Source organism: Macrobrachium rosenbergii, chromosome 27 (assembly GCF_040412425.1).
Source record: "Macrobrachium rosenbergii isolate ZJJX-2024 chromosome 27, ASM4041242v1, whole genome shotgun sequence".
Classification (NCBI taxonomy): domain Eukaryota; kingdom Metazoa; phylum Arthropoda; class Malacostraca; order Decapoda; family Palaemonidae; genus Macrobrachium; species Macrobrachium rosenbergii.
In genome coordinates this window covers 13,308,008-13,320,505 of record NC_089767.1, presented here as the reverse complement: position 1 = coordinate 13,320,505, position 12,498 = coordinate 13,308,008, and the positions used below count along the sequence as shown (strand labels likewise).

The following is a 12,498-nucleotide window of genomic DNA, read 5'->3' as shown; positions in this document are numbered from 1 at the left end:
CTAGAAGGAATTTCTCTATCTGGTTAACCTAATAATCACCGCACTACGTGAATACTACCTCAGCTAAATGAGCGCACTCTAGATAATAGACTTCGCCGTTAAACGTGGACTAAGTGAATAACCTTCCAAGTCTTCACACTAAGAGAATACCACCTCAGCTAATTGAACGCACCCTAGATAGGAGAATTCGCCACTATACGTGGTGGGGCAAATCGAACGTCTCTTAAGTAAAGAAAGAAAAGAAAGACAGACTCGCAAGTAAACTACCTCCAGAATAGAAGACTCTGAACCATTCTTTAGAAAGGAAGATGAAGTGGACATACTCCGAATACTGTGCAGTAATGAAAAAAACTGTTAAATACTAAATATAATGTCACGTCAAATTAAATTGCGTTCAAGGACATAAACCTCGCACCACACGAGAATCGTGAAGTGTGCCCGTAACTGTGTTCGTGTATTGAGCGCTTATGAACCAGGAACCAGGAACCATTTCTCCGAAAGTAACTAATCGCACCCTTGACAGCGGACGGGAAGGATTCCGCGGTGAGACAAGAAGCGTACACAGAAGCGGACGGAGTTTATCAACCTTTGATAAATATTCGCATCGGACATAAAGACATCCCCGCTGATGCCAGAACCGAACACTTGCAGATAAAGAACCTTAAACGAACGAAGCTGAGTTTTAGCCTCGGCCACGACTTCCAGAAGAAGAGAAATACTTATCATTTCCCGCCTAGGAAACCAGCCTAGGAAACTTCCCGAAACTCACCCATTTTTTTATCTGCAGCTAAAGCCGAAAGAAAGAAATAACACACCTAACCAATTATCTTAATATTAGAACTTCCGACAAATCTCACGAGGGAGCCCGAGGGAACGTAACAAGTCAAAGAAGATCTTACTACTAGAAATTTTCGGGAAGATAGAAAAATGTACTGCAAAGTGCTGAGCGGTAGCCAGCAATAGCTGAAAATGTTAGAATCTTGACTTTCCGAAGGAATAAAAGAAAAACCAGCTATTTTGGTTATGGCAGGCCTAAAGATGGAATGACCTTCCTTATGACACAGACTTCCCCATGTCAAGTTGACCTGGTAAAGCTTACAGGTTGACTTCTCAAGCGGAAAGAAACACTGTCTAGACATAGCTTTAGAGTGTCTGGATTGTCTAGCTGTTTGCTCGGCAGTCGCCTGCAACTAGGTTCATCACGCGAGAGTTTGGATGATAATGGTGAAAATGCGGTTGTCTAAAAGATCCACATGAGGAGGAACATCGGAACTTCCGTAAGGAGCATTAAGAATTCTGGAACCGAGGGCGTTAGAGCCAGCAAGGAGCTAAAGTCATAGACGTCTTGACACTACTGCAATTCCTGATTACCTGATGAATGAGACCGAATGGCGGAAAGTATACACCTCTAAGTTCTAATGATCTTGTTCCCCCCAAGTTCTCAGATACGACACGGCAGTTACGATGTCGCAAAGCAGACCCGCTACTGTGTTGCGCACTAGGACTGAGAAACACCCGAGGACTTCCTTTACAGCCCTGAGGTTCTCCTAAGGTTATGACTCCTCTTGTTCCCGATCCCTCCAGAGGCCCGAAGCCTGGGTTCCTCCAAGGTTGCTCCCCAACCTTGATATGAGGCATCTGAGTACAGATGAACGTCGGGAAGAGGGGAGACTATAGACCTTCCGGATGTCAGATGCGCTTCTTCTGACTATCACAGACGATCCGACAAGTGAGAATCGTTCCAGACTATACCTGCATTCTCGATTTGGAAGTCCCAGCGATTCCTGAGACATACCTGAAGAGAAAGCATGCGGAGACACAAGACCCTGGAATGAGAGAGAGAGAGAGAGAGAGAGAGAGAGAGAGAGAGAGAGAGAGAGAGAGAGAGAGAGAGAGAGAGAGAGAGAGAGCATTCTCCCTAAGAGGCTTCTTCAAGTGGGTACAGACAGGAACCCTCTACTTCCACATTTTGTACCTTCAACGATGCATAATTGCCGACATTGGAGACATGAGTTAGAAGCAACAAGTTCGTTATACTGGCCACATCCCTTGAACCCAGAGCAGCCACACTAATCATAGCTTGCTGTGACGCTACTGCTGATGACGGCTACACGAAATAGACCATGGAGGAGATATCCTCCTCCCTAAAAGACTGTTGCAGAGCGCAAAAGGCGCCCTCAACAGAACCCTCTCCAAATGTCCGGATAGTGAGGCGGAAGCTTCAAAAGAAGCCCCTCCTCTTCTGCCAAAGAACGTTGTACAGTCAGGCGACATGTTAACCTGGTATGCCAGCCTTATTGACACCAAAGTGATGAGGTGTCAGGCAGTACCGGACCGGAGGGAGTATCATCTTGTTTAAGCAACTACCAGTTCCGTCGCATATAGCGACTCAAACATCGTTGCTTCGGTAGTGTAGGCTCCTCCGGAACCTTGGATTGAGGATAAGTGAGGATGAAGTCTACCATCTGCTTATACTCATTCTCATTGGCTGAAGGAGAACTAATATCCGGTACCGGGTCCTCTTCTTCAAATGAACAATCCTTGTCGGACTGGTTCAACTGAGCCAGAGGATTGTCAGACTGGTCCGACCGAGCCGGAGGATTGTCGGACCACGAGCCAGAACAGGAAAGAGGCAGGCCGATCCCTAGCAAACGCCGAACTCGAAAACCCGGAACTTGCTACACCTGGTTTGCGTGAGACGGACACCTGACGTATCAATAGCGAACATACTGGAGGCACCAAAGTAGGTTGCGCAAACCCCGCACCACCCAACGGGGATGACGCAATATCTGGGCGGACCACGCCCACTCCTGAGAGCAAAGAGGCCACAACACCCGAACCACTCAAATCCAGATGTATCAAAACCGCATGAGAATGGGAATCCGGAACTGAAGACCCGGAATCAACCCCGAACCAACATGGATGCCTAGACAGAGGGACAGAGAAAACCTGCCGGAAAGTTGAGAAAGAAGAAGCCGAAGGAGGGAAGAAACTCAAAGGAGTATTGAAGGGGAAGTTACGAGGTACCGAACCGAAGGTAACAGAAGAAGGTAGTTACCAACTATCCTGGAGAATGGAAAGGCTGCGGAAACTATCGGTGCTGATACACTGAACGCTGGTGCAGGCGAATCGCCGACTGCCATAGCATCCGCAAGAATCGCGGAGGATACATTACAGTTAGGAAACTATCGGTGCTGATACACTGAACGCTGGCGCAGGCGAATCGCCGACTGCCGTAGCATCCGCAAGAATCGCGGAGGATACATTACAGTTAGGAACCCGTAAAGAATGAAATAAGGAGTTGCTGACACCTCCACAAACACCTGAGAAGCAACTAGACCGGATGCCTGAGAAACTACCGGATTTGCAAAAGATGATAAAGACGACGGATCCATAAAACGTACCCCTTCCCTTAACCCAGAAGAGAGAGAGGGGGCTGCTGAAGCTCTAATACAGTATACAGGGTTGAAGCAAGAAAGCCTTGCTCTGCTGAGTTAAAAGCCAAGAAAACAGGATGCGCAACAAAGACCCCGAGAGCCCTCCAAAGAACGGACCGAAAAGAAGACTGAGAAGGGCGATGTAAGAAGGCTTAGAAGAAAAAGGGGAAAAACCGGGAAAATTCCGTAGTGGCCGAAGAGGCCATAGATTTCATAGAAAATAGACTGGTTCTGTTCCCCCCGCCCCTGATAATCTTGATAGACATTACCAAATCAGAAAATTCTTTAAGACATGATCATGAATATTGGAAAAACTCAATCGCTAGAATTACCAATATCGCAAGATGAAAGAAATTTTAAAACCCCCAAAAGGAAAAGGAACCTTCGAAGAAGGAGTATTCAAGGAAAACAAAAATTCAGAACCAGATACATCAGAAACCAAATCTGAATGACCCTCCACAGATCTGGAAACCTTTGCTGCACAGAGCACGAAGCAGGAAATAAAACCAACGATTGATCTAAATGAGAGGCCTAAACATTAACGACCCCAACCAAACCGAACCCAAAGAAGACCTCGTTCAACTACTTTTTCTGAATAATTCCTAAATTAGAATTCCTACCCTTCTGAGTGATTCCTAATTCTAAATCCACCTTAGAACTTACACTTTTAGAGGGAAGGGGGAAATCTGCTGTCAACACTGCCTGCTCCGCGCTGGGGGGCGGCGGCAGATCCTACCTTCGAGGTTTGCGGTTCTCCATGACCCCCGGCACCCGTTAGGGCTGGTTCTGGAACAGGCAGGGGGGCTGAAAAAGAACAATTAGTATCTACAGCACTATTACTACTATCCGTATCTCTAGTTTCCGTTAATTTAGTCATAAAGCTAGAAAAATAGACTAGACATACTCAGCTAGTAACTTGTCCTCTAACTTTTTGAATAATTCTTCCATCTGATCTACCGACCAAGACTCGCCACCTATCTGACTGATACTACATAAAATATAAACAATGTCGATCATGTTTGAGGGTGCTCATCCTACGGTTGCAGGACCGTAGGATGTGTAGGGCCAATGAGCGTCAGCATCTCCAGCAGAAGGCTTCTGTCGCCGAAGATGTAAACAAAGTGGAAGCATCGGTGCTAGCAGACGGCGACGTCTTCTTGTTTGACTTATCCAAACGAGTCCAAAGTACCGATCCCAAAGTCAAATTCAGGAGAGAAGTTCCAAATCCTATCAATAAAGTATCCATCCAGGAGAAAATGCGTTGAAAACAGTCCAAATCGTGATCTGATGTCCAAATTCTTAAATGGGGGTCGGGCTAAATGACCAAAAAGTTCGCCTGATGTGGGACACACCCACACAGCATGGCGAACAAAAAGCAATTGGGGATCTCGGCCTCGCTCGGCCGGGACTTGCAGCAGTGTTGCCAATAGTACTTCAGGTAACTCATTTGACAAGATTTTCCTGTAAGCGTTGGTAACGCTGACAGTTTATTACCCACTTAGTGAATAAAAGCTATGGGGATGTAGTTTGGGCTGGTAAGTGACCAGGGCTAATTCAGGTGTTCAGGGAGTGTATTGCAATATGTAAGTTCTATTAATAAAGACAAACCCTTTGGGTAAGCCCACTGAGAGTTAAGCATTTTTACTCAGTGGCCTGGTTAACTGCCTAATACATTATTAGCTCATAATATCCTTCGAGAAGAATAATTTCTTCTCACTGTTAGTTTTTTCATCTAAAATCTGAGGAAAAAAAAAAGTTTTTGGTCCCCTAATAATACATTAAAAAGAATGTTTTCAGTCCCCCTAATAATACATCAGAACTTGGTACCTGATTTTGAGCTTGACAAACCATCTGACAATAGAAACCAAGTAAAGGTTCTTGGGACTCATGCCTGTAAAATCTAGCTAAAGGATTTGAAGCACTGTTCTTCATATGATACAGGCAGATAAACCATGCATTACAGTACTACAGATCTTGATGCTATCTGGCCTGAAAAAAGACATAAAATATCATATAGAAAGTTTAATCTCTCCTATAAGTATAATATACCCATGTCAGTTCATTTGTTTTATGCAAAGTTCATCCTGTAAATTACATCAATGGTTAACAACTGTTTCAGAGACATTGATCCACTCTAGGCTAGTATTTTATGAATTTATGTCATGAGTAGAAATTGCAAACAGGAAAATATTTAGCCTCTTAGTAATTGTCTACATTTTAACTCTGCAAAGTAACTCGGGTAGAGTAAACTATTTTCATTGAGAGATGTTCAGTACCTTCCCCAATATGTAATTGGTCAAAGATTTCATTGAGGAGGAAAGCCAGTAATATAATATGGGATACAGTGTAGACTGTATCAACCTACATAAATCAAGCCAATAACCCTGAAACACACGACTCCATTTTATTCTTAACGTAGTCAAGTGAGTTTTAGAAAACATGGCCAAATGGTACTGTACATAGAAAAATTGTTATCCAGTCCAAGTTTTATAAGTTGTTATAAGGAGCCTGACAATCACTGGTAATAATCTCCATTCATGGGTTAAGCTGCATTCTCCTATGGAGGATTTAAGAACTGTATATGATTTGTTCCTCCAAGGATTACTTCTGGACACCAGTTACAGGCTTATTATCTCAGTCCATAGAAAATTAAGCCTTAACATTATTAGTTGCAATATAATCCCAAGGTTTATAAGATATTTCAGGTGCATTTTCTAAACAGATTTATTGCTGTGTAAGGTTTCCCCTTTTTTATGCCACTTGTAAGCACATTTTTTTCAGAATTTTATGAATTATTTGCATTTAAATAAAGTTTCTTACAATGGACAATATTTAATCATGTTACTACTGGTTTAACCAAATTCTGTTTTGAATTAGGTTTTCCCGATAGTTAAATAAATTATTTGTAACACTGATTTTATTAATTTGCATACAGCCTCCATGAACCATTAAAATTGGATTTTATTCTCACACTACATTAATCATCCTGAAATAAATGCAATGTCAATAAATCGTACATTATATAAAATTTTTAGTCAGATATTCCCTCATAGGGTTTAGATTTAGAAACGAGTTTATTTTAAGGATTTTAAATATTTTATATTATCTTTTCAGTGACATTAATTTATTTATATTTCCTTTAAAGATTGAGCCAAGCCCAGGCAGAAGCACTGAAGAGTCAAGGCGTGAAAAGCGGGTATATTCACGCACCATGACACCATCAAGCCTAAGGACAGCATTACAGCAAAAATTGAAGGACAAGCTTCCAGCTTCTCATATAGCTGGAACTATTTCCTCTTTAGGAACTGAATCTGTAGAGCTCCCAGAGGAAGATGAAGAGAAAGCACAGGAAGAACGTAAAGAGAGCCATAATGAAGATCAAAAGCTTCTCCCACCATCTATTCCTCGTCATTTACGACGGTCGTCAAGAGAAGAAGGAAAATTGGATAAAATTGAAATAGATGCAGAGAATATTGAAACCCCACCAGTAACCAGAAGAGCTTTTACAATGAGAAGCTTCCGATCACCCTCTGATTCTAGATGGGTGAATCCTGAGCAAGAGGAAGTGGAAGATCTTGATTTGCGGCGAGGAATCTCTAGATTTCGTAGCTTAACAAGTGAAGGTAGACGTTCACTGGTGGGAGAAAGAAAATTTACTTCTGATAATGAAGGTGGTAGACAGAAACTAAGGTCTGGTATTGACAGCTCTGAAAATGAAGGAGCTGGCAGTGAGCTTGATGAGAGAGGCTCTGCAAGACGCTCTCAGCGTTTTAAAAGATTAGCAGATTTGGCCAAAGATGGAGATAGTGAGACAGAACAAATGCTTGCTCGTCAGAAAGAGCGTCCATCCTCTGTTGGTGATGATGATTGTCTTGGAGATGGTAATTTTGACAGATTTTCCTCTGTTCGGAAAACTTTAAGGCATAAGAAGACTCAAGACAAATCAGAATTGAAGCAGGGTGAATCCCATGATGAAAATGACTATTCTTCACATCAAGCTGAGAAAGCAAGAGGTGAGGGATCAGGTAAAACACCACGTGCTTCACCAGAACGGCACATACCTCAGGAAGAAGGATCAACTGTAGAAAAACTTCACACAAATGTACATCAAGCTATAACAACTGAAATTCCTCAAGAACAATATGAAGATAAAAATTCACGACTAAAACGGTGGCAGCGAATCAAAGAAACTAAAACAGAAGATGAATCAGGTAGTACTAAGGCTCAAGAGACAGACACTTGGAAAGAGCGAATCACTCGGCGTTTCAAACCCAGTGGTGATAAATATGATGTACAACGTGCAATGGAAGAACACAAAAATAAAAATTCCAAAAATGAGCTTCACCCTCCAGCCTCAGAACGGCTTCAGCGCAAAAAGCAGGACACAGTTGCTCGTGGACTTGAAACAAGAGGCTCTTTCCGATCAACTTCTGGAGTTAGTGAATTGCGAAGAGAGAGAAGAGATCGGGCTCGAAGTGCCATTGATCCTTCACAAGTACGACAGGCTCTTGACAAAGAGAAAGAGAAAACTAAAAAACGCTCAGTATTTGGAGACTCTTCTCGAGGGGTTAGCAAATTGTTTTCTAAACTTGACACCAAAGAAACTCCTACCATTCGCCGTGGTGAAAGACAAACTAGGTCTCTTATTGATAATGGCACCAAAAGCAAAAATCGTAACTCAACCAAAGAAGTTGATGAAGGATTTGAAGATACAGGAAGCTTGAAATCAGATTCAACCAGTCAAGGAGCATCCTCAACTGGTGATGTTCGAGATTCTGCTGTAGACAAGAGAAATAATCCTTTGAAGGCTGAGCAAAGTAATGTTAAAATTGAAAATTATGTTGAGAGTAGAAGTCAATCAGCTGATAAAAATAACCTAAATGCATTTAAGAGAGCAGAAAAATCTGGTTCACGTTCAAGTCTGCGTTCATCACGGTCATCGTTAACCTCAGCAGCTTCTGTAAATACAGTGAGGCCTGCTCGACCACCCTCAAAATCACCAAGCACAGCCAGTATGGTCAGTAACAAATCTGATTCTAGTAGTATTAGGGCACATGGAAAAATATCTGGCTATTCCTCAACCTTTAAGAACCTTACAAAGAGTCTTCGTATGAACCGTGGCAGTGAGAGTTATGATAATACTCAGAGCTCTCCTTGTAGCCCAAAAGGTGACACCAATCAGCCCCAGTTTTTGGATGATCACATAAGATCTTCTGGATCACTTCACAGTTCAGGAGGTGCTACTCCTAACCGCCCACTGTCTCGAGCAGACTCCACTCGCTCAACAGGGTCACTCAGCAAACAGTCTAGTGAAGGTTCTTTGAGAAAAGGTATATCTTCTAATGTTCGGACTTCAAGTATAGGAAAAATTAATAACATTAACAACAATAATACTAGATCAAAACGGCCACTGGCTCCAGCTCAGGTACGCTCTCTTACCACAAATGATAGTCGTAGTCGAAACACAAGTGGCTCTTTACGGAAAACCCCAAATTCATCTACATCAGTCAAAGTAAAACGGGGTGACTCGGGAAGCTCTAAGGAAAACTTGTCACGATCCAATTCTGGAAACAGTAGGGCTGGTGGAATAAATCGGACTACAGCACATTTGTCCACAGGATCAAAACCTTTAGTCGATCGTTCTTCCAGTTTCCGTTCTTCACCACCTAAACCAGAATTATCAACACGAAGGTCAACTGGGGGTTCAATGAAAAGTATATCCTCTAAGAAAGGTGATATCCCTGCCTTCATGAGACCTACAACATCATCATCATCGAAAGTTAGTGCTGGGGACTCGGCAACACCAGTGAAGAAAGTAAAGGTTGTATCTAGAAACATTACTTTGTCAACACCCAGGACTGTTATAAAATGATCAGTTGTGTTTAACCTTCTTAGGAAATTGAACAAGCAATTCCATTAAAATATCTCTTGTCAAAGGGACAGGTTCTGAGAAAAAGGACAAACCCCTCCAGGCTAGTGTAACAAAGCTCTCTGGTTTTTCTGGAGGATGAGCTCCACTTCGTAGGAATTTCTGTTCATAGAACAAAAAAATTGGTTTAATAGCTCTCAATGTCTCTGCTGACCCATAGGCTATTAAATACTACTTTGTGTAGTCCATCTTTAAGTGCAATGGACTTGATGACTGTGCCATGAGTATATTATGATGTGATATGATGGGCTACCAAACTTTTACCAAATACTTGATGCTATGACTGCTGCTGAAGTTTTATATTAAAAGCTTGAATTCAAAGATAAGATGGTGCTGATAATAGTTTTGAGCTGCCATCTCCTCCTTGAGTAATTTTCTCATTCTTGTTAAATACCTAATACTATATGCAACAAATCCTAATGCGGGTGGTCTGTAAGACTGTCATATATTATTAGCATGCTCTGCTGTTTTTTTTTTTATTATTAATTTCAAGCCAATTTATAAAAAGTGCCACACTTTTTATGTGTTCTTTTACTGATACTAGTTACTTTTCAGTTAATATTTTTGTGTGATTTAATTTCTTGTCCAAATATTTAATGTGTAAATTTTTTACACAGTATCTGTGATGTAATACATGTGAATATAGGTGCAGCTCTAATTCACAAATACAGTACATTGTGTTTTCAAAATTTAACTTTTGCCTGTTGGTCAGTATTTTATATATGGAGAAATATATTTGGCAGAACTCTTTGACCAAGGGCAGAACTTGAAAACAGTTGGGGAATAAATTACTACATGTAATGAATAAGATATATATATTAAATAAATTATGACAGTTCAGTTCTTCAAAAGCTGTGATTCCAGTTGTAGTAATGTAATAAACAAGTCAGTTTAATTTTAGTAACATGTATGTAACTTTTTTCCTAATCTTGTATGAACAGAATCATTGGTTGTGTAATATGTAGCAATGCTATGCCTTGTCCAAATTAATGTATGGTAATAATGTTAATTTTTAGGACCAATGGCTTGGCTGTATATAAAATGCCTCCTAATGCCGCAGCTACTTTTTATATTGATGCTAATTGCATGCTTCTTTTGAGGCTGATGTATATTAACCTTTAATTCCTTTCAGAAGGAAAACAGCATTTATGTACATTTTGTATAACATAGTGATTACATATTCAGTATATAGAAATTAACTTGTGACATTGTGAAAAATGATTTATTGTACATAGATTTAGAGTGCTATATTTAAAACAATATTACACAGTTGTGTTGAACTTTTGATAATTTTTTTAAGGATTTGCCAGGATGTACAGTATATATTTAGTATCAAATCAAAATAATTTTGATAAGCTATAAAGCTATATTAAAATCTGATACATATATGTACTGTACTTTTTTTATTGGATCAGCAGTATATTGACTGCTGTCTGAAAGTATGTCACTTTGCATGTCGATGTCAAAATAATTTTTATGTATACAAAAACCTCACATGTTGTATTTGATTATCTAAAATACCAAATGTTATTATTGCTACAGTGTCAACAGCTTTGTTATTTAGGTAACACTGTAAAGGTTGTACTTACTCATATATTTTGAATTGTTTGATTGTGACCACGTTGTAAATTAAATGTGCCAAAATTGTATAGCTGGCCTGAGTCACCAGAAGGGCTCTACTCTTAGAGTCTAAATAAACTCTAGTTTGTTCAAGATGTATTGCCTGCTGTTATGTAAAGTCTTAAAGCATTTTGGGATATATCTACCATACTCCCAAAACAGATTATGTTGAAATCCAGCTTTTATTTGTCAACTTAAAAAGTTGAATAGCTTTTATGAAAACAGTAGTATTTTAAAGAACCTTACAATATCTCTTCTGAGCTGTATTTGAAGGCCTTAGGCACAGTATCTTGTGCTTGAGAATGTTCAGACGACTTATATGGAGATCTGGAGGAGCTATATAATTTGTAAATTTTAAATATGTTTTCTGAAGAATTGACATCTCAACTCCTCAGAGTTGAAATGCAGATTTTTCTGCCAAGCATTTCTGTTTGGCTCAAATGGTGCTGTTTGCATAATGAAGTGAAACGGCATTCTGCAAGTAATTGACGCTTTATAAATATTTTTATAATCTTGTTCAGTAAGTCAGGGCTTAACACGTGTATTTATTTTGCTGTAATACTGTACTGTACTAATGTTATTTATTTTAAGTCATTAACTGGCATCAGTGTCCCACACAATATACTTCAAAGTAACTAGTGTACATTTTACAATAAATTCATATTCAAAGAGAGACTTATTCATTACACCTTAGAAACACTGTTTGAAAAATTTAAAATAATGGAATGAAGAAAATCAATTGCATTTCTTAAAAATACAAGTGCATTACCAATACGAACTGAATGTAAATAAATCACGAAATTCAGGCTACAAAACCCTGGGTCACCTTCATCCATTCAAAACCACAAAAGTGTACTACCAATATAAATTGACTGAATAAATCATGAAATTCAGGCTACTAAACCTTGGGTCATGCAACCATTCAAAACCCAAGATACTGAAAAGATTGAGTTGGAATCATTGGACAACAAGCTACAAAACAGTTAATGAGATTATGGCCCACAAGGGTATAAAGGTGAATTATTATTATTATTAAAATAGTTTAACCAGACCACTGAGCTGATTAACAGCTCTCATAGGGCTGGCCCAAAGGATTAAAATGAAATGGAGTCCAGTCTAAGCTATAGGCTAAGCCTTGGGACTATATGATGAATGAATAATGAAACTTCAAAAATATGCAAAAAGGCATATGTTTCCACACTAGAACACATGCAAACATTAAATACATCTACTCAAGTTTCCATCTGCACCAAAAAGAAAAAATAAATAAAACTGAGTTATGATAAAAAAAGAAAAATAACATTTTTAATTTGGATTTTTATAACTGAGTTATGATAAAACATCAGAATCAAAAACAGTAACACTTTTTTTAAATTTGCATTTTATTGGTTTATATTCAAATTATGATTATTTGCCATTTTGGGCATATTTTTTGGATTTTCAGCGTCATAAATTAAGCCAGGAAATAATTTCTATAATTTGCCAGTGGGCTTAATTAATTTACACTTCCTC

General features: G+C 39.7%; 1 protein-coding gene and 1 long non-coding RNA gene across 7 annotated transcripts in view; one reads left to right on the top strand and one right to left on the bottom strand.

Annotated features, from left to right (window-relative positions):
* The window catches only part of LOC136853415 (uncharacterized), a 439,436-nt gene extending 427,781 nt beyond the window's left edge, over window positions 1-11,655 (top strand). For all 5 annotated transcript variants that reach the window (XM_067128926.1, XM_067128924.1, XM_067128925.1 and 2 more), the window contains one exon: window positions 6,583-11,655. In XM_067128926.1, coding sequence (XP_066985027.1) covers window positions 6,583-9,309 — 2,727 coding nt within the window. In that variant the 3' untranslated portion in view covers window positions 9,310-11,655. The remainder of the gene's footprint in view (window positions 1-6,582) is intronic.
* The window catches only part of LOC136853416 (uncharacterized), a 147,330-nt gene that overhangs the window by 60,174 nt on the left and 74,658 nt on the right, over window positions 1-12,498 (bottom strand). Inside the window, exon 2 of one of the 2 annotated variants that reach the window (XR_010857452.1) lies at window positions 5,265-5,426. The exons of the other annotated variant lie outside the window; for it this stretch is intronic. This is a non-coding gene — a long non-coding RNA (uncharacterized lncRNA). The remainder of the gene's footprint in view (window positions 1-5,264; window positions 5,427-12,498) is intronic. 2 annotated transcript variants of the gene reach the window in all.